The 20,714-nt window shown below is 34.9% G+C and overlaps 2 protein-coding genes across 3 annotated transcripts; one reads left to right on the top strand and one right to left on the bottom strand.

The window, feature by feature from the left end:
- The first annotated feature begins 523 nt into the window (after nucleotides 1–523).
- On the top strand, nucleotides 524–2,390 carry LOC115720262 (CAAX prenyl protease 1 homolog). Of its 2 annotated transcripts, none has more exons than XM_061103737.1 (4): nucleotides 524–708; nucleotides 922–987; nucleotides 1,102–1,200; nucleotides 1,664–2,390. In XM_061103737.1, the coding sequence occupies exons 1-4, from the start codon at nucleotides 667–669 to the stop codon at nucleotides 1,820–1,822; spliced, it is 366 nt and encodes a 121-aa protein (XP_060959720.1). In that variant the 5' UTR covers nucleotides 524–666; the 3' UTR covers nucleotides 1,823–2,390. The 2 variants fall into 2 exon arrangements, with proteins under 2 accessions (XP_060959720.1, XP_060959721.1); XM_061103738.1 differs by lacking the exon at nucleotides 1,664–2,390 and adding an exon at nucleotides 1,459–1,629.
- Nucleotides 2,391–15,311: 12,921 nt separating this feature from the next.
- On the bottom strand, nucleotides 15,312–19,641 carry LOC133031554 (uncharacterized). The gene is made up of 6 exons (XM_061105084.1): nucleotides 19,208–19,641; nucleotides 18,573–18,753; nucleotides 17,944–18,498; nucleotides 16,284–17,868; nucleotides 16,025–16,114; nucleotides 15,312–15,577 (listed from the first exon to the last, which is right to left on the bottom strand). The coding sequence occupies exons 1-6, from the start codon at nucleotides 19,639–19,641 to the stop codon at nucleotides 15,312–15,314; spliced, it is 3,111 nt and encodes a 1,036-aa protein (XP_060961067.1).
- Between the last annotated feature and the right edge of the window lie 1,073 nt (nucleotides 19,642–20,714).

Raw genomic sequence — 20,714 nt, 5'->3', positions numbered from 1 at the left:
TTGAATAATGGGATTCATATATATAACTGTGTATATTGAATTCTTTATTCAAATAATTATTTTTTATTTTTATGTGATTATTTATTGTTCATATATCTAAAACCCTATTTGATTAAAGTTAAGATTATAAGATTAATTAATTTGTGATTTCTTCCTATACACATAATAATAATCTCACATAATAACTAATAATATTTTTTCTTTAATTTTTAATTGTATAACTTTCAAATAACATAAAAAAAAATTAGCATAAAATTTAGTATACGTGCCTCGCACGTAGCTTTTTACTAGTATCTATTCTATATAAAGTGTGCCTATATAACTGAATTCTTAGTTTATGAGAAATTCATGGGTGACTTTTTATTTTTATTTAATAAAATAATAAAATATTATTTATATATAATAAAATAATAAAATAAAAATAAAACAAATTCCATTAATATTTGAACTGATATTTTATGCTAATTCTGAATAATATATTAATATATTAATAGCAAACCTTATTCTATTAACTTTCCGGCGATAATCGTAAGACTGTGAAGCATGTCTCCAACTTCGTAAGCTTTAATTAACCTCAACTCGCCATTGAAATCGTAGTCTTCTTCTTCAGATGCCGTTGCTAAGCACAATATTCGTACCTTAGCTTATTTTATTTTACGATGGAGCATGAATGAGATACTACACACTGGCATTTTGTTTTGGTCACAGGTGGGACATGATTTCTCCAAATATTGAATTGCATTCAAGGAAGTAGTATCAGTGTACTTTATAAGAGTGTTGTATGTACTATGTAGTGTAAAAGTAACCAAACTCATAATTGTGTGGGTACTTTTATTGTATAAAGTTGAAGTCTTATAATACATTAGGATCTACTTCTGAGTTTATGAATTACCGACATTTTGCTCTTTGGAATGTCTGCAGATCACTGATTTGCCATTCTCCCTTTATTCTACTCTTGTGATTGAGGCCCGTCATGGTTTTAATAAGGTTTGGTTTCCTGCTTTGATTTTGTCTCGTTATATTTGTTTTTTTTTTTTTGAATTTTCTAACACACTCGCACACGTATATATTACTTTTTTTTGTTTTGTTTTTTTTTTTCAGCAAATGGTATGGTTATTATTTAGAGACTTAATCAAAGGAATCTTTCTTGCCATCATTCTGGGTCCTCCTATTGTGTTTGCAATTATTTTCATAGTTCAGGTAAGGGTAATCTAATTTATTTATTTTTAAAGAAACAATGCTGAAATTATTAATATAACCAAAAAGAAACAAGGGATGACTAGATAAGTGCTCTGGTTTCTGTATTCAAAACAAATTGGATGCGTTATTTTGTTTTTCTTCGTGTGGAAAAATTCTTTAAATATATTATGGTGTAATAACTAATAATGTTTTCTATTTTACACTATGCTTGAGTAACCTCCTCTCTTGAAATGGTAAAAAATTATGTTGTAATTACAGAAAGGAGGTCCATACTTGGCCATATATTATTGGGCCTTTATGTTCATTCTGTCAATTGTGATGATGACACTCTACCCAATTCTCATAGCCCCACTTTATAACAAAACTAGAGTATTCAAAAAAGTTGCTATCCACTAAGTTTATTCATGCTCACTTTTAGTTTGGTTTTGATTTTTATTCTGTTGGTTATATTATTTGATGATAGCTTCCAGAAGGTGGTCTCAGGGAAAAAATTGAAAAACTTGCTGCATCTCTCAAATTTCCATTGCAGAAGTTGTTTGTTGTAGATGGGTCCACAAGGTCAAGTCATAGCAATGTGAGTTTGAGCTTTTTGACTTATTGCATTTTTTTAAATGAAATATGACTAGGTATCAGTAGTGTATAAATTCACATACTACATATTTGAGATATTTCTTTACATATTTACTTTTTCTTAAATTCTTAGCATCTTAATGTTGAACATTGAATGAAGTTTAGTGTTTTTGAATCAGTTTCATCAAAAATGGACATAGAAGGTTAGTTTTATGTTAATTTTTATTGAATGCAATAAGGAGCATTTTAAAGGTGAATGCAAAATGTGTGAATTCTTATTTTCTTATGCTCTTGAGTTACACATCTTCATGTATAAGTGGTTGGAAAAAGTACAGTGCTGTTACCCAGACAAATGTTGGCCAGAAAGTTAGTGATGTTTATTTAAGATGCTATTATTTTGTACTTCATGGCTTTCTTCTGATGGCCAATAATTTTTTTTTGATATATTTGGATTGAGATTACCTAATTGCTTTGACATTATATTGCATCCAGAATTTACTTTTAATTGTCAAAATTATAAATTATATTATTTAGATATACATAATAATAATCTCACTTAATAACTAATAATATTATTTTTTTTAATTTTTAATTGTATCACTTTTTAAATAAAGTAAAAAAATAACTAGCATAAAATTTAGTATACGTGCCTCGCACGTAGTTTTTTACTAGTATATATATGCATACAAGTCATAAGGACAAGCACGATCATTGAACTCATAGAGATCGTGTAATATAATTAAGTTTTGCTGCACAATCAGTATTTTTGTATATATATATAATTTGTTGTTTGTATTTAGATATATTAGTTTATTAAAAAAAATAAAAATAGATTACTAGCTAGTTTAATAATGAGAATAACCTACAAAAATAATATTATAAAAAAACAAAAAACAAAACAAAATCAGATTTATACTTGGAGTACTTGTTATTAATTTTTTTAATCTTTTAATGATAAAATTGATATTGTAATAATAATTTAATATTATGAGTCGTTGTGTTTTTTTAATTAATTTTTTGTGAGTATTATATATTCATCGGATTAATTAACCATTTTGGCCTTTTTAATATATAACGTTAATTATGCCTGTTGTTGATTTTTTTAAATTTCATAAATTTTATATTAAACTAATTTTAGTATCATTTTTTTGGAATAAAAATTAATTAGTTTGATTGAAAGAAAAAAAAAAGTTAAATTATATATATATGGATACACTTTTAATGGGTATTATCCAATGAATAGCTAATATTCAAAAATTTTGAGTTTTATGATTATTTATTCTATTTAATTAGAAAAATTTCTCATTTTTACATTATATAGGCTGAGATTGGTTCATTAGCTGAAAAAAAAAAGAATAAAAAAAAATTTCGACAAAAAAGTGATAAAAAAAAGTTAAATTTGACTTAGATATTTTTTTTATATAAACATATTTTTAATATAATATAAAAAGAAGTATTTTTTTTTAATTAAGTAGATAAATTAAGCATAAAAATTCAAATGTTTTTTTTATTATTCGCACGACTCCAATCTGAGAATTGGGGTTGTGGCTGCTCGTGGACACCCCAGAAAGAACATTAATTCTTGGGTAAGATGACGACAAGCTCTGCGATACATAACAGGGTAAGAAATTGGGGGATCGATCACGTCTTCTAATGTGGTTCTCAAGACTAAGAGTATGGCTGAGGTAGTGTTATATAGATGTGAGTTGTGTTCCTACTTGGCTTCAGCTACATTTAGATATTATTATTATTATTATTATTATTATTATTATTATTATTATTATTATTATTATAAATTGAAATCTCTTTTACAAAGGTTAGCATGCTTTTCATTTTTCTCATTCAATTTTCGCAAATATCTCTTATATACATTCTTTTGTACTTAATTTTTTCAGTTCCAAACTTTAATTTTTCACATTTTTTGTATTAAAATAGAAATAATCAAAGTAATAATGATGATATAATTAATTTTTGGATTTATATTTAATTGTGAATTCAAAAAATATTTATAATTTTATCTTTCAATATTTTATAGAATTTATATTATAGGAAAATTATCTCATCATATACTATTTTTTTATTTTTTTTTTAAAAAAAATTACGATTTGAGTTTCTCCGATCTCTGGTGATTTCTATGTAGGTTGCTATGTAGATTTTGGTTGCAATTAAATTGCTTCGTTAGTTGCTATGAGAGTTTCTATGTGGAATTCTGTAAAAAAAAAAGAAAACTATTTTAAAGTGTAAAAATAAAAAAAGCTCACTAAAATTTCTATAAGGGATGAGAAATTGATTCGATCAGCTCAAATTACGGCTGATTCATAGCATTGTATTTATAGGCAAAAATGCCAGGTTACAGAGTTCACAAGATACAATCGTGGCCTTACACGTATTAAGCAAATCATACAAAGGGAATCTTAGAGAATCAGTGCTAACGGTAAAGGGCAGTACACTAATCATTAGCCTTACACAAAGGACACTTTTCCAACAAACTGGGACACCTCATACACACCAAAAGACTACTGCTACCCCTGTATGTTCTGTTCTGCAACACCACCCCTCAAGCGAGAGGGTGAAGTCATCATCCCAAGCTTGTCCACAAGAAATTGGAACCGTGTGTGTGAGAGACCTTTGGTGAGGCAATCTGCAACTTGATCATGTGATGGCACATACCGTATCTCGAGTTGCTTTTGAAGTACTTTATCTCTAACAAAGTGAACATCTAGTTCAATGTGTTTTGTTCTAGCGTGATAGACAGGATTAGCGGCAAGTGCACTAGCACTCATGTTATCACACCAGATAACTGGGGCTGCAGGGAGTTTGAATTTCATTTCTTTGAGAAGTTCTTGAAGCCAGGAGATTTCTGCAGCTAGCTGAGCAAGGGCTCTGTATTCTGACTCTGTACTCGACCGAGCTACAACGGTTTGTTTCTTCGAAGACCAGGATATTAAAGAGTCACCAAGGAAGACACAATATCCAGCAATTGATCTACGATCATCGGGGCAACACGCCCAATCTGCATTTGAGAATCCAGTAAGTGACAGCCTATCACTTGGTGCTATATGTATGCCGTGATGGATAGTTCCCTTGAGGTATCTGAGAATACGTTTTGTTGCATTTCAATGAACATTAGTGGGACACTTGAGAAACTGACTTAGCTTGTTGACGGCAAAGGAAATGTCCGGTCTTGTATGACTGAGGTATTGTAGAGCACCAATGACACTTCTGTAGTGAGAGGGATCAGTCATAGGTTCACCATCATGAATGGATAGAGGCTTGTTAGCTGTCATAGGAGTTGGACTTGGCTTCAAGTTAACCATATTCACTTTCTGTAGCAACTCAGAGATGTATTTTCCCTGGGATAGATAAAGGCCGGTTTCATCTCTGTAGGCCTCTATACCCAAGAAATAATGCAGACTGCCCAAATCTTTGAGTGAGAAAGCTTTGTTGAGTTTGGTTATGAAATTCTGCAGTTCACTTGATTTACTCCCTGTAACTATGATATCGTCCACGTAAATTAGAACCATGATGACAAAGTTGGGATGCTTCAGCATAAAGAATGATGAATCGGCTTTAGAGTTCTCAAAGTTCCATCTCACCAAGGTTGATTTAAGTTGATCATACCAGGCCCTCGGGGCCTGCTTTAAACCATAAATCGACTTCTGTAACTTGCAAACATAGTGAGGATAATTGGCATCCTCAAATCCTTGTGGTTGAACCATGTAAACATCTTCATCTAACGCACCATTGAGAAATGCATTATTGATGTCGAGTTGACGTATATCCCAACTGTTTGCAACAGCAATGGTTAGAACCACACGCACAGTAGAGGCCTTGACCACGGGGCTAAAGGTCTCACCAAAATCCACCCCAGGTCGTTGATGAAAACCCTTCGCAACGAGACGTGCCTTAAGTCGTTCAACCGAACCATCAGCATTGAATTTAATTTTATAGACCCACTTGTTGCCAACAACATTGTAGTTAGAAGAGGGAGGCACAAGGTACCATGTTTTATTTTTCTTTAGAGCTGTCATTTCACATCCCATGGCAGAGTTCCACCCCTCATGGTGAAGTGCCTCTTCCACAGATCGAGGTTCATGAAGATCAAGATTAGTACCACTGTGAGACAGAAGAATACGTGGTTTAAAGATCCCTGCCTTACCCCGAGTGATCATGGGGTGATTAGGGACTGCAGCTGCTGGTGCAGAAACATCTGTGACAGCAAGAGGGTGATTGTTTGGAGGTGCACTTGGCAGAGGTGAATGTAATGCTGGAGAGGAGCTACTGGCAGTGGTAGGTGATGTAGCCAAAGGAGAGTAACCTGGACACATATCAGGAATAGCAGAAGCAGCAGAACAGTGATCAAATGAATCGCAAGAAAGTACCTGATTATGCGTGGAAGGAGCCTGAGGAGATGGTTCTGCAGTGGACTGAGATGGCAAGGAATTGAATGGTAAATGAATCCAAGAATGAGGCATAGTGACAGTAACAGACTTTTCGGATTGGTAATTGTTAAGAAAACCAATTTTGAATGGAAACTCTTTTTCATTGAAGATCACATGTCTTGAAATGTAAATTCGACCGTGTGGACTAAGGCATTTATACCCTTTGTGCACATCACTATAGCCTAAGTTAACACACTTAATAGAGTGGTATTGAAACTTATGAGTTTGGTAGGCTCTAAGACAAGGAAAACAAGAGACTCCAAAAACTTTCAAAAACTTGTAATCTGGTTTTGTGGAATGAATAATCTCATAAGGTGTTTGATTACCGATTACAGGTGTGGGGAGACGATTAATAAGATACACAGCAGTCTGAAATGCATCAGACCAGTATTTGAGAGGCATTGATGCCTGAGCAAGAAGTGTGAGCCCCATTTCGACAATATGTCGATGCTTGCGTTTGGCTCTGCCATTTTGAGCAGACGTATGGGGACAAGAATGATCAAACAAGATGCCACTTTGTGCAACAAGGTTAGAAAAGGCTTGATACTCTCCTCCCCAATCTGTCCTTAATTTCTTGATTTTCCAACCAAATTGAGTTTCTACCATGGTTTTAAATTGGACAAAGGCAGCTAATGCATCTGACTTGTTTTTCAGCAAGTATAACCAGGTGTAACGACTATGATCATCAAGAAAATGGATGTAATACTTAAAGTTAGTATGAGAGGCTATGGGGGCAGGCCCCCACAAATCAGTATGCACTAAATCAAGCAAACCAGTGGCTCTAGAATGAGAAATTGAAAACGGCAAAGCATGTGACTTGCCAAATTGACAAGCATCACAAAAGCTTTGTACTTCATTGATAGGAAATTTTACATTTGACATCCTTAGAACTTGATTTAAAGTATTAACAGAAGGGTGTCCTAAGCGTCTATGCCAAATGTCTTTTAGGGAATTTGTAGAAACTTGAGTGTTGACAGTAACAGCCGAGAAGGAGACATGAGCAGGATGTGTTGCAGAAGTTGAACTTGCTGCTGGAAGTTGATAAATGCCATCTTTAAGAGTCCCTTGCAGAACCACCTTCCCTGTTCTTCGATCCTTTACACAACAAAAATCAGGAAAAAATTCCATAGATACATTATTATCGGCTGTTAGCTTTGAAACACTAATCAAGTTCTTAGAAATGTTAGGCACATGCAACACATTATTCAGCATCAAAGGTTTAAGTGTATTGGTCTGTATAGACCCTGTACCAATATGACAAATAGCTAGTTGGCTGCCATCACCAATGGTAACTAATTCCTTACCATCATATTCAGACTTAGCTTTCATCTTTTCTGGATCTGAGGTTAAATGATTGCTGGCACCACTATCTGCATACCAGTTGTCATCGTTGAGCATTTCAGGGGTTGCTATGAGTGCCGATAACTGTTTGTCTTGTCCTCCACCAGTGTTAGGCTGATTTCCCATGTAACTCTCATCATATTGGTTGTAACAAATGGCTGCTGAGTGGCCATACTTGCCACAGACTTGGCAAGTTGGTTTAGAGCCATTGTTCCTTCCTCCACGACCCCTGCCTCTATATCCACCACCTCTGAACTGTCCTGAGGTCTGTTGTTGTCCTCTTCCACTTTGCTGATTAGAACTGAACCTTCTTTGACTTGCTGTGTTGTTGTTAGCATGAGATCCTGATGGTTTCTGTGCAAAGTTGGCTGAGGCATTTCCTACAAGCTTACTGTTAACAGAAATGCTGTTGAGTCTCTCAAGCCTTCCATCGAAACTGAGGAGAGTACTCTGTAGTTGCTGCCAAGTTGTGTTGGCTTGTGATTCAATGAGAACCATTATGGATAGATATTCAGCGTCAAGTCCAGAGAGGACGTTGGAGATAAGATGTCGTTCTGGGTATGGTTCTCCTGCAAGAGCTAAAGAATCTGCCCACATCCTCTTCATCTTCAAGTAGTCGGACATGGACTGAGACCCTTTGCGAGTAATCTGAATCTTGGTTCGAAGTTCGTCCATATTAGCTCTGGAGTGAGCTCCATAAAGTTCTTCAAGGGCATTCCACAGTGCTGAAGCAGATTGACAGCCCATTACTTCTGATGCGATGGCCTCCGTCATCGATCCGTATAACCATCCCATTAAGAGTTGGTCATAGACCAACCAAGTTTCGAATTCGGGATTAACATCCATACCAGAACCAGGGGCTCCTTCGAGAGGTGTTCCTGAAGGAATAAACTCAGGTGGTGGAGGTTTTGTGCCGTTTATGAATCCTTCAAGTCTGTGGCCACGTATAATTGTGTTGACCATAGTTTTCCATAGAGGAAAATTGTTTCGATCCAGTTTCAGTGAGAAGGGCTGACTTAGAGTATTACTGAAAGGATTGACAGTGGGTAGAGGATTGGATAAAGATGGTGTTTGTACCATTGTTGCAGCTGAAGCACCTGTTTGTTCAGCAGGAGTCTGACCAACCTGACTTGGTGAGTGGGCTGGGTCCTGAGGAGTCGACATTGCGTTAGCAAGGACGCTCTGATACCAAGTAAAATTTCTATAAGGGATGAGAAATTGATTCGATCAGCTCAAATTACGGCTGATTCATAGCATTGTATTTATAGGCAAAAATGCCAGGTTACAGAGTTCACAAGATACAATCGTGGCCTTACACGTATTAAGCAAATCATACAAAGGGAATCTTAGAGAATCAGTGCTAACGGTAAAGGGCAGTACACTAATCATTAGCCTTACACAAAGGACACTTTTCCAACAAACTGGGACACCTCATACACACCAAAAGACTACTGCTACCCCTGTATGTTCTGTTCTGCAACAAGCTCCAATATTATATATATATATACTAGGTGAATGTACATGCCGAGCCACGTATTGCTAGTTTCATTTAAGTGGTGTCGTTTGGTTGGAGGTAATGAAATGGAATGGAATGGAAAGGAAACAATTTTTATTCTATTCCTTTGTTTGGTTGCATGCCTTTTAAAGTATTGGAATAACATTCCATTAGAATGCTCTTTCCACCATTTTGGTGGAATGGCTATTCTATTTTAAAAAGAAAGGAATGACCATTCCAATGTAACAAGAAAAAAAATTTAATGATTTTTTTATCAATTTTTTTTATGCATTTTAAATTTTATTCCATTCCATTCCTATTCCTATTCCTATTCCCATTCCCATTCTCATTCCTAAATTTTCATTCCTTCCAACCAAACGCATAGTCTTTTTAAGATTTTGAATGTATTTTATTTTTAAAGATTACAAATTTTTTGTTTGAAAAAATTAAATATTTATATTTGAAATATTATTTACTAATGTATTAAAACTAATATTAGTGTAATTATAAAATTGTAAATAAATTTATTATTGGAGTAGTAGATTATTCTATTTAGTTCTTTTTTTAACATAGCATTGTAATGTAAGTTTATATCTATAAATATTCTGTAAAGTGTTAATATAATATGAACCTCTGCATTTATAAAGCTAAAAAGTGGGTCAATGACAGAAATAGTATATCTGCAATCACACAAAGATAGAAGTGGTATTTCTGCTAAACCATGACACTTGAATCATCGGGGCGAATTAACACCAACCAATAAGGAAAAAAAAAACAGAGAACAGTTTCAAAGTGGAATATTGTGTTGAATATATGAGTTTGCACGATCAGATTTAGAACAATTACAAATAATAAGAAAGTAGATACAGAATTAAATTTAATCAAATTTAAATTTAAATGGTATATAATCTAGATATTTTTAATTAATCTATTTAATATTTAATAATTATTTAGTCAAAAAAATTATCTACAAACATCATAGTGAAAAAAATAATAACAATAAAAAAAAAATAGTTATCCTTATATGATAGAAAAATAGAAAAACTAAATTTTATCATCAATTAAAATTAATAATTATACCTGTATAATTAATAGGTTAAAAAAAAGAGTAATCATGACCTATATTATAGATAGATATATAGATTATGGAGTGCAAACACTTGGACTACATTTGATGACTCTCTATTGCCAAAAATTTCTTCACATTAGAATAGAAAAAAAATTAATAAAGCAATTAAAAAGAATAACATCATATTATGCATCGGAATCAAAAAAATAAAGATTTTTTTAAAAAATAAATAAAAAAAATTATTAATACTCCCAAGATAGGTTTGTTAGAGATTATTAATATTTAAAAGATTGTTTAATTTTTTGGGTTTAATTTTTTACTTTTAATTATTGAGTTTATTTGTTAACGGGAGATCAAACCTAATCGTTAAATTTAACAGAATATTCTTTTATTTTTAAGTATATTCTGTTAAACCAAAAAATACCGTTAGATAGACACTTTAAAGATATATTAATTATAAATGAAATTTTTATTAAATATATTAAAAACATTCTATATTGCACCTGCGTGAGTATAAACACAATTAAAATTTATATAAAGTCTAGTTGAATATGATATATATTTATGAATATAAAATAAGTATGAAATGATCGGTCTATGCACTAAAATTTAAATTTTATAATATATTTAATTTTTTTTTTTTAAAAAAAAAGTATATTTTACATATTTATGAAGATAAAATATGCAACTAATTTTTTGTGGGAGTCTTCACGAAAATTAGAAGTGGAAATAACTAATATAGCAACTTACCATTCTTATTATTTCTCTAGATAGTAGCATTTAGTTTTTAATTTTTTAATCACAAAAATAAAAATAAAATTTGTATTTTTAAAATTTTGTTTTTAAAATACAAAATTGTGTTTTATAACCACTTTTATTTTTTAATTTTAAAAATAGAAAACAAAAATGTGTTCTACAACTTTTATTCATTTTTATTTTTTGACTTTATTTAAATCAATTCTGGGTTTGGGTCTAGGGTTAGGGTCATGGTCCGTGTCCGGGACTGGGGCTGAGGCTAGAGTTCGGGTCCCAAAGTCCAAGTTAGAATCGGAATCTAAAATATTTATTAAAAAGAAAAACTATTTAAAAAAATTTTGAAAGTGATTTTTTTTTAAAAAAAAAAAAATTTAAAATTTTGATTCTAAATTAAAAAATTAAAAAGTAAAAATAATTTTATAGAATATAATTTTGAAAAATATTTTTACTTTTTAATTTTATTAAAAACAAAAAACTAATAAAAAATGTGATTTGTCGAACGTCATCTAAATTAATTAAGTTAATTAAGCTTAATGAAATGATTTTTTTTTCTTTATTAGTTCCTATATATATATAAACATCGAGAACCTATATATTTAGGTAATTGGGGTTTAATATATTATCCATGAACAACTTTTTGGCCCTTTAGTTGACAAAGTAAACTAAGGCATTTAGAAAAATAAATGGTGGGTGGGTACGTATATATGCCAAAAACACATAAAAAGAAAATCAAATTCAAAAATAAAATAAAATAAAATTTAGAAGGACATACAAGACTAACATTTTTTCGTCATATTGACTTCATTCAAGACTTATTTATACTATTAATCAAAATTCAAAACGAAATAAGCTTTAATTTTAGTTTATTAGTGTAGAAAATAGTGATTCGAATTATATGTTTTGATTTCATAGAATAATACATATTTATATACAAAGCTAGGAGACTAAATATCTACTAAATATCTAATTCTTTTACCGCTAATATATATCTAATATCTAACACTCCCCCTCAAGCTGGAGCATAGATGTTAATCATGCCCAGCTTGTTACAAAGATAATCAACCCGCACTCCATTCAAAGCCTTTGTAAAAATATCTCCTAGTTGTTCTCCGGTCTTCACAAATCCTGTGGAAATCAGACCTTGTTGAATTTTCTCACGAACAAAATGACAATCAATCTCAATGTGCTTAGTTCGCTCGTGGAATACGGGATTTGAGGCAATATGAAGAGCAGCTTGATTATCACACCATAATTTTGCTAGAATAGAAGTCTCAAACCCGAATTCAGTCAAAAGCTGATAAATCCATATTACCTCACACACAGACTGGGCCATAACTCTATATTCTGATTCAGCACTGGATCTAGATACAACATTTTGTTTCTTACTCTTCCAAGAGACCAGATTGCCCCCAACAAATACACAATATCCTGAAGTGGATCGTCTATCTACCTTGGAGCCTGCCCAATCTGCATCAGAAAAACACTCAATCTGGGTATGTCCATGATCCTTGTAAACTATACCTCGTCCTGGTGCTCCTTTCAAGTAATAACATAAAATTTGCTCTAATGCTGCCCAATGATGAATTGTTGGAGAAGACATGAACTGACTGATAACACTAACCGGGAATGCAATATCTGGACGAGTCACAGTTAAATAATTCAACTTTCCAACTAACCTGCGATATTTCTCAGGATCTTCAAATGGTTTCCCATCACGTGTAAGATGCACAGCTGAATTCATTGGAGCATTACAAGGTTTTGCTCCCAATTTTCCTGTCTCAGTTAGCAAATCAAGTACATACTTTCTTTGAGACAGAAAAATACATTGTTTACTCCGAGTAACTTCAATCCCCAAGAAATACTTGAGCTCCCCTAAATCTTTGTGTTAAACTGGGTGTGAATGAAAGACTTAAGGGATGAGATGCCTTCAGTATCATTTCCAGTAATAACGATGTCATCAACATACACCACTAACAAAATGATACCAACAGTTGATCTTTTATAAAACACAGAATGATCTGACTTACTTTTCAACAAACCAAACTTCTCAACAGCCTGACTAAATTTACCAAACCAAGCACGAGGGCTTTGTTTCAATCCATACAAATCATCATCATCCTCCCCCTGACTAGTAGAAGTAGTGGAAGATGAAAAATAAGGTGTATTTTCTACAAAGGTAACATCAATAGAAACAAGATATTTGTTGAGATCAGGACAATAACACCTATACCCTTTCTGAAGACGAGAATAACCAAGAAAGACACACTTTAGTGCCTTAGGGTCTAATTTGGTGACAGATGGACGGACATCGCGAGCAAAACAAACACTGTCAAATACTCGCGGAGCAACTGGAAACAATGACTTATTAGGAAAAAGAATTTTAAATGGAATTGCACCATTAAGAACAGAGGATGGCATGCGATTAATAAGAAAGCATGCCGTGGAAACTGCATCGGCCCAAAAAGGTTTAGGAGCTTTCATTTGAAACAAGAGAGCACGTGCAGTTTCAAGAAGATATCTGTTTTTACGTTCTGCAACACCATTCTGAGGTGTCGTATCAACACAAGAAGTTTCATGAAGCATGCCATTAGAGGTCATATAAGATTGAAATTGAGCAGACGTGTACTCTTTGGCATTATCACTTCTCAAAGTACGAATAGATACATTAAATTGAGTTTTAATCTCAGCACAAAAAGCACAAAATATAGAAAACAACTTAGAACGATTTTTCATTAAATATAACCAAGTTACACGAGAATAATCATCCACAAAAGTAACAAAATGCCTGAATCCAGGTTAAGACAAAATAGGAGAAGGACCCCAAACATCAGAATGAACTAACTCAAAAGGAACACTAGCACGTTTATGGACACGAGGACTCAAACTAACACGATGATGTTTGGCAAACTGACATGACTCACAATCTAACGAAGATAAACTACTATATTGGGGACACAGTTTCTTGAGCAAAGGAAGGGATGGATGACCTAGACGACAATGAGCCTCAAAAGCGGAAGCAACACTTGAACAAGCAATAGAGGTTGGCGGAAGTGGGTCAAGAACATACAAGCCACCAGATTCATGGCCTTTACCAATAATCTTCTTCGTGATAAGATCCTGAAACAAACAATGATCAGGAAAGAATGAGATGCAACAATGTAAATTACGAGTGAGTTGACTAACAGAAAGCAAATTAAAGGACAAATCAGGTAAATGTAAGACTGATGACAAAGATAGCATAGGTGTAGGAACAATAGTGCCAGATCCAAGAACAGAAGCTGTTGACCCATCAGCTAAGGTGACAACAGAAGTGGGACTGTGAGACTGAAAAGTGGAAAAGAGACGGGAATTACCTGTCATATGATCTGTGGCACCAGAATCAATGACCCATTTTGAGGATTGGGAAAGAAGGCATGCATTAGAGTTACCTGAATCAACAATCGCAGTGACAGAAGAAGATGAAGACTGAAGTGTTTCCTGATACCTTGAGAACTTGGCAAATTCATCAGCAGAAATAAGGACCGATTTGTCAGATGCATCACTAGTGCTGGCAATATTGGTAGAGTGTTGTTGTCGATTCTTAAACTGTAACTTCCTACACTCAAACTTGGTGTGGCCTGGTTTCTTACAATAATTGCACATGATGCTCCCAGAATTTGGTGTGCGGTTATCAGGTCCTTGTGAATTACCTCCTTTAAATCCACTTGGAGTAGAGTTTCTTTCCGGTGCAGAATTATTACGACTCACCAAGGCGCTATTAAGAGGAGTTGAAGAGGTAGTCTCTGTGCGAAGAACACGAGTAAGCACATCTTGTAAAGAGGAGACATCAGAACCAGAGAGAACTTATGACTTTGCAGAGTCAAATTCAGATGAGAGTCCTGCAAGTAAACTCATAATTCTCGTTGGCGCTGTTGAACTTTTACATCAGGACTAAAGGGTAATAGCACATTAAGTTCTTCATACGTTTTCTTGAAAGCCATAAAATAATTCATAAGAGACTTATCTTGTTTCTCCGCGCGATAAAAAGCTTTGCAAACATCATATATGCGAGATATGTTGTCTTTGCCAGAATACAAAAACTCCAAGTAACCCATTAGTTCTTTAACCAATTCACAATGATTAATCAAACTAATTACCTCATTATCGATAGAATTTCGAATTTGAAGGAACAAGCGAGCATCCTCACGGAGCCATATTTTCCTTGAATAGTTTGTTTCTTCAGGAGGATCGTCAGTCAAGTGATCATCTTTGTCAATACTCCTCAAATACAGTCGAATCGTCTTACTCCATTCCAAATAATTCGAACCAATCAACTTATGGTCCGTGATTTTAGACATCACGGGAACCACATCAGAAACAACGATTGATTTCGAATCTGATTTTATCTCTGCCATAATCTCGAAACCAAAAAATTGACAGAAAAAGGAAGAGAGCAAACTCAAAGGAATAGATACCCAAACACAAAGAAGACAAAAGTATCAAACCACAAAATGCGAAGAACCGCCGAAAACTGAAGCAAGGAGGACGAGAAAGGAGCAGGAGTGGGACGGGCGTCGACCGCCACCGGAGAAGACGCCGGACGCGCCCTCACGCGTCGGCGCGTGGGATGGCCGGCAGCAGCGAACGACGGCGCGTGGGCCCCACGCGCGGTGAATTTGGACGTCAGACTTTTGGGTTTTGCAGTCCGGCGGCTGGGCAGTCCTCCTATGTGGGCAGTGAGAAAAAAATTTCACTCCAAATAGGATTTTCGAAAAACAACCCTAAACTCAAACCCTAATTTTTTTTTCCAAAACCCTAATTTCGAATTTCGAATTTTGAATCACAATGGCTCTGATACCATGTAGAAAATAGTGATTCGAATTATGTGTTTCGATTTCATAGAATAATACATATTTAGATACAAAGCTAGGAGACTAAATATCTACTAAATATCTACTAAATATCTAATTCTTTTACAGCTAATATATATCTAATATATAAAAATTAGAAAAGAGTTAAGCGAAAGATATATTTCTGTCCTTTGGTGAATTGGAGTAATACAAAACTATATAGTAGATTTATGCACAATTTGTACAAATATAATATAAATTAAATGATGGATTTTGTATTATACAAAAATTATTAATTATATTCTTTTTTTTTTTGATAAACCTAATGCTTTCATTACACCCAAAGAAAGAACAAAGTCAACGGGTATAACTGGAAGGCAAACAACCATTCCAGACGCACTTGCTAAGAAGCCTGAGACCAATTTTAGCATGCTCATGAGCTAACACATTATGACTCCTATGAACATGCTTTACAACAAGGCTAGGACTTTGAGTTAGCAAGGCTGTGATACAATTAATTACATCACTTAAAATAGAATTATTACAAAAACCATTATTAATTTTGTCCACCACTACTTTACAATCCGAAAAAAGGATAGAAACTGGCAGATTGGTAGCTTGTAACCATTGAACCGCAATTAAAATGGCTTTATCCTCAGCAACATCCGGAGGAAGTACTCCTTGCAATGGAAGCATAAACCCAGCTTTAATGATCCCGCACTCATCCGTGACGATTGAAGCTAAACTAGTCTTTTGAGTAGCCACATCAATAGCTGCATCAGTCTGGACCTGCCAGGTTCCTACAATCGGAATAGGAACTAGATCTTGGCCCTCTGAAGTTACAGTCTCCTGCTTGAAATTCTTGACACGAGCTAACTGAAATTCATCCAAAAAATTACAAGCAGATTGAAAAATATCTTGAGGCCAAGGCCTTTTATGCTGACGAAACACTTTATTTCTATAATTCCAAATTGCCCAAACAAAACAAAATAGGATAGCAATCTGATGAGAATCAAAAGTTTCAAAAGCAGCAACAAAAAAAGTATCTATAGAGCTAGACAGATTATTAGTATAAAAACCAATGAAGCTTGAACTTTTCCAGGCTTTCCTAGCATATTTACACTCCAAGATGGCATGTTTCACTGTCTCCGTGGCTTGATGACAGATCGGGCAGACAGGAGATGGAATGATGTGTCGAAAAAATAAAGACGAAGCAACAGGAATTGAGTGGGATAAAACTCTCCAGACCAAGTGTTTAACTTTAGGTGGAACATTTGAAGACCAAACTTTAGTCCAAAACCGCTTGCTATTATGAAAGGAGGAACCCGAAGCTATACTACGATTGGTCAAGGCAAGGTGAGGACACGTGAGGACGCTCCATGCTTGCTTAGCAAGCATGGCTTGATTAAAATGAATTAAAGATCGAAAACCCAACCCCCCAACAAACTTTGATTGACAAATAATTCCCCAATTTTTCCAATAAAGTTTCGAATTATCCCCCGACGAACCCCACCAGAATTTAGCAATGAGGGACTCAATTTCCTTACAAAGTTTAGTTGGCAATCTAAAACAGGACATGGCATAAGTAGGAATGGCTTCGAGAACAACTTTAATAAGTGTTTTCTTTCCTGCTCTCGAAAACCATTTGTGATGCCAGGAATGAATAATGTTGGAAACTCGGTCTTTAAGGAAAACAAAAGCAGGATACTTAGACCTAGACAAACACTGAGGCAAACCTAGGTATTTGGTGATGAATGGCTTATCTTCCAAATGAAAAGTACCAAAAAAGAGATCTCTAATCTCAGATTGAGTATTGGGGGAAAACAAAATAGAGGACTTGCTAAAATTTATCATTTGTCCAGAAGCTTTGGAGTAAAGAGTAAGAGCTTGATTAAGGGCAGCACAGGAAGTAGGATCAGCAGAACAAAAAAGTATGCTATCATCAGCAAACAAAAGATGAGAAATAGAAGGGGCATTCCTAGCAATTGCAAGGCCCCTAAGAAGGCCTCGACGTTGAAAATTGCTAAGAATAGCAGAAAGACCCTCAGAACAAAGAATGAACAAATAAGGTGACAAAGGATCCCCTTGACGTAAACCCCTAGTAGGCTCGATAGGCTCACTAACAACACCATTGACAGCAAAAGAAATAGCAGCAGAGGATAAACACTTAAAGATAAGAGAAACAAAACTGACAGGGAAGTTAAGATGAAACATAACATTCCTTCAAAAATCACATTCAACCCTGTCAAAAGCCTTAGCCATATCAAGCTTAAGAGCAGCCCAACCCCTTTTCCCTACTTTCCTATTAGTTATATTATGAACTAACTCATTAGCTAGAATAATATTATCATAAATAATACGACCAGATACAAAAGCACTCTGAAAAGGAGAAATAACACTATCAAGAACATGTTTTAAACGATTGGCCAAAATTTTTGAGATAACTTTATAAAAAGTAGTACACAAACTAATGAGCCTAAAATCCTTAAGCATATTAGCACGGGCCTTTTTATGGATTAAAACAATTAAAGTAGAATTAATTTCAGAAAAATCAGCCCGCTTATTGAGACAGTCCAAAACAGCAGCTGTAAAATCATTACCCAAAACAGACCAATTTTTCTGATAAAAAAAGGCATTAAGACCATCCAACCCTACAGCCTTGTCCCCAGAAAGCTGAAACACAGCTCTCTTAACCTCATCAGCAACAAAAGGCTGAGAAAGACTCTCTACACTCTGATCAGAAGGCCCAGAGCCTAAACAATCAAAAATAGAGGCAGCAGCCTCAATATCACTTCCCTGGGAGGTAAAAAGATCAGAGAAAAAACCAGCAATTAAACCCATAATCCCCTCCAAAGAATTAACAACCTCACAGTGTCAATTTTAAGATATTTAATATGATTAGTTTTACGCCTAGATGTGGCATGCTTATGAAAAAACTTAGTATTCCTGTCTCCAGCATTAAGCCATCTAACTCTAGCCCTCTGTTTCCAATAAATCTCCTCTTTATAGAGTAGAGCATCAAGCAAAGATTGTAATCTACCCAAATGAGCCCTATCCTCATCATTTAAAAACAACTTATCCTGAATCATATCAATTTCATGAGTAAGGTACTAGATTCTGGTTTTAAAGAGGAGGTTATTGTCCCTATTCCAATTTTTTAGAGAAGAAATACAATCTCCTTGCTTCTTAAGAAAACTCCTATAACAACCTACAAGAGGAATATTATGTCCTTGCACCGAACTAGGAACCAGAGTACTATTCCAAACATTTTAACCACATCATAAAAGGAGGGATCCTCTAGCCAAGTATTCTCAAACCGAAAACGCCTAGTCCTATGGGAAGTATAATTAATACTAGTGGGAGCTAAACTTAGTTTAAGAAAATGTGATCAGATCCATAATAACCTAGATGCTGAAGACTATGGTTAAGATAAAAATCACTCCAAGATTCTGACACTACAGCCCAATCTAAACATTCAAAAATAGTTTTATTAGACCAAGTGTACCTATTTCCTAGAAACTGAACAGGGAACATACTAGAATTAGTCAAAAAATCAGCAAAGAGAGACATAGAAGGGGAATCAAGGTGATCACTTCCCATCTTATCAGAGCTATACAAATAACTGTTAAAGTCCCCCATGACCAACCATGGGAGGTTAGGAGCATTAGAAAATAGATCACACAAGAATCTCCAAGTAACATGCTTAAAAGAACTAACAGAAGAACCATAAAAACAAGTAAAATGCCATATATTATCATTAATATTTACAATACAGTCTATATGATTAGAAGAAGAGTTTATAACACTAATATTAACATCATTATCCCACAAAATAAGAAGCCCCCCACCAAAATACTGTCTTGGGACTTCAAAACCAAACACAAAACCTAAAGGCTGTCTAAACTTATCCACAGAGAGAGCCTTCAGCCTGGTCTCCATCAAAAAAAGAACATTGGGTCGATGATTCTTGACCAATTGGGAGAGACGATTGAATGCTCGAGGACTCCCTAAACCTCGAGCATTCCAACTCATAAAACTCATTTTTTTGGGCGGGTGTGCTCCGCATCACCCGCCTGTTCAAATGTTTCAACAGAGGAGACACCACCAGATTCAGACTCACCAGCACGAGCTCGCTTAAGCGTGGACCGCAGAGAACCACCAACTTGAGCTTGAAAAGGCTGAAAACATGGCCTTTTAACACCAGAAGCACAAGCCAGCCCTTTCCCCTTAACCTGCGGATCAGGCTGTAAAGCCTCCTCCACAGCAGCCTGAGAAACACCCTCAGCATGTCCCAAGCCCAAACTTAGCATTGTTGCAGCCAAAGAATGAGCAGCATGGATCATATCAGGGGTAACAGAGGCAGGGGTGTCATTGACAATAGTGGAGTCAGTGACAACAGGTTGACTCACAAAGAGATTCGAGTTCATAGGAGTGGGAATCATAACACTAGAAGATCTTCCATGAGCACTCAAATTAGAAAGAGAGGCCATTTGAGAATTAAGCAGTGAGGTGAAACCAACAGAGTGAGCAAGGAAAGGGTTGCTTGGTTGGCCCTCATGAGGAAAATCAGTGATATCAAGATCAGCTATAGTAATAGCTGGAGCATGAGGGTACTCAAAAGGTAGAGGTTTCTCGAATGCTTCTCTTTACCACAAAGTAACCTATCATAGGGACAGTGTGGTGGGACGATGGACTCATCACATTTTTGTAAATAAGCATGACAATACTTTTTAGTATGGTCAAGCTTACCACAATAAAAGCAAAAGTCGGGTAATCGCTCATACTTAAAGTCTAGCCACTTAGTGAACTCTCTGCCCATTTTAATGAAACAAATATTAATTCCCCTCCTAATAGGCTTGTTAACATCCAACAGATATCTAGCCCTAAGATAAGGCCCAGTCCCATCCTTAAGAGTAGTGTTATCCACTTGAATCAAATCCCCTAACCCAGCTGCTATGAGTTTTGCTAGATCATAGGATGTACATCTAAAGGGGATCCCATACACCTGCACC

Source organism: Cannabis sativa, chromosome 9 (assembly GCF_029168945.1).
Source record: "Cannabis sativa cultivar Pink pepper isolate KNU-18-1 chromosome 9, ASM2916894v1, whole genome shotgun sequence".
NCBI lineage: Eukaryota > Viridiplantae > Streptophyta > Magnoliopsida > Rosales > Cannabaceae > Cannabis > Cannabis sativa.
This window is presented reverse-complemented; position numbering and strand designations above follow the sequence as displayed.

Excerpts from the sequence above, each read along its gene's own strand:
- LOC115720262 (XM_061103737.1), top strand. The coding sequence starts at position 667 with ATGAATGAGATACTACACACTGGCATTTTGTTTTGGTCACAG. Across the intron at positions 709-921 it reads GCATTTTGTTTTGGTCACAG|ATCACTGATTTGCCATTCTC; the intron begins GTGGGACATGAT and ends GAATGTCTGCAG. Across the intron at positions 1,201-1,663 it reads CAATTATTTTCATAGTTCAG|CTTCCAGAAGGTGGTCTCAG; the intron begins GTAAGGGTAATC and ends ATTTGATGATAG.
- LOC133031554 (XM_061105084.1), bottom strand. The coding sequence starts at position 19,641 with ATGGAGACCAGGCTGAAGGCTCTCTCTGTGGATAAGTTTAGACAGCCT. Across the intron at positions 18,754-19,207 it reads GTTCAGTTTCTAGGAAATAG|GGCTCATTTGGGTAGATTAC; the intron begins GTACACTTGGTC and ends TGATGAGGATAG. Across the intron at positions 15,578-16,024 it reads GGGTGTAATGAAAGCATTAG|GAGGACTGCCCAGCCGCCGG; the intron begins GTTTATCAAAAA and ends CTGCCCACATAG.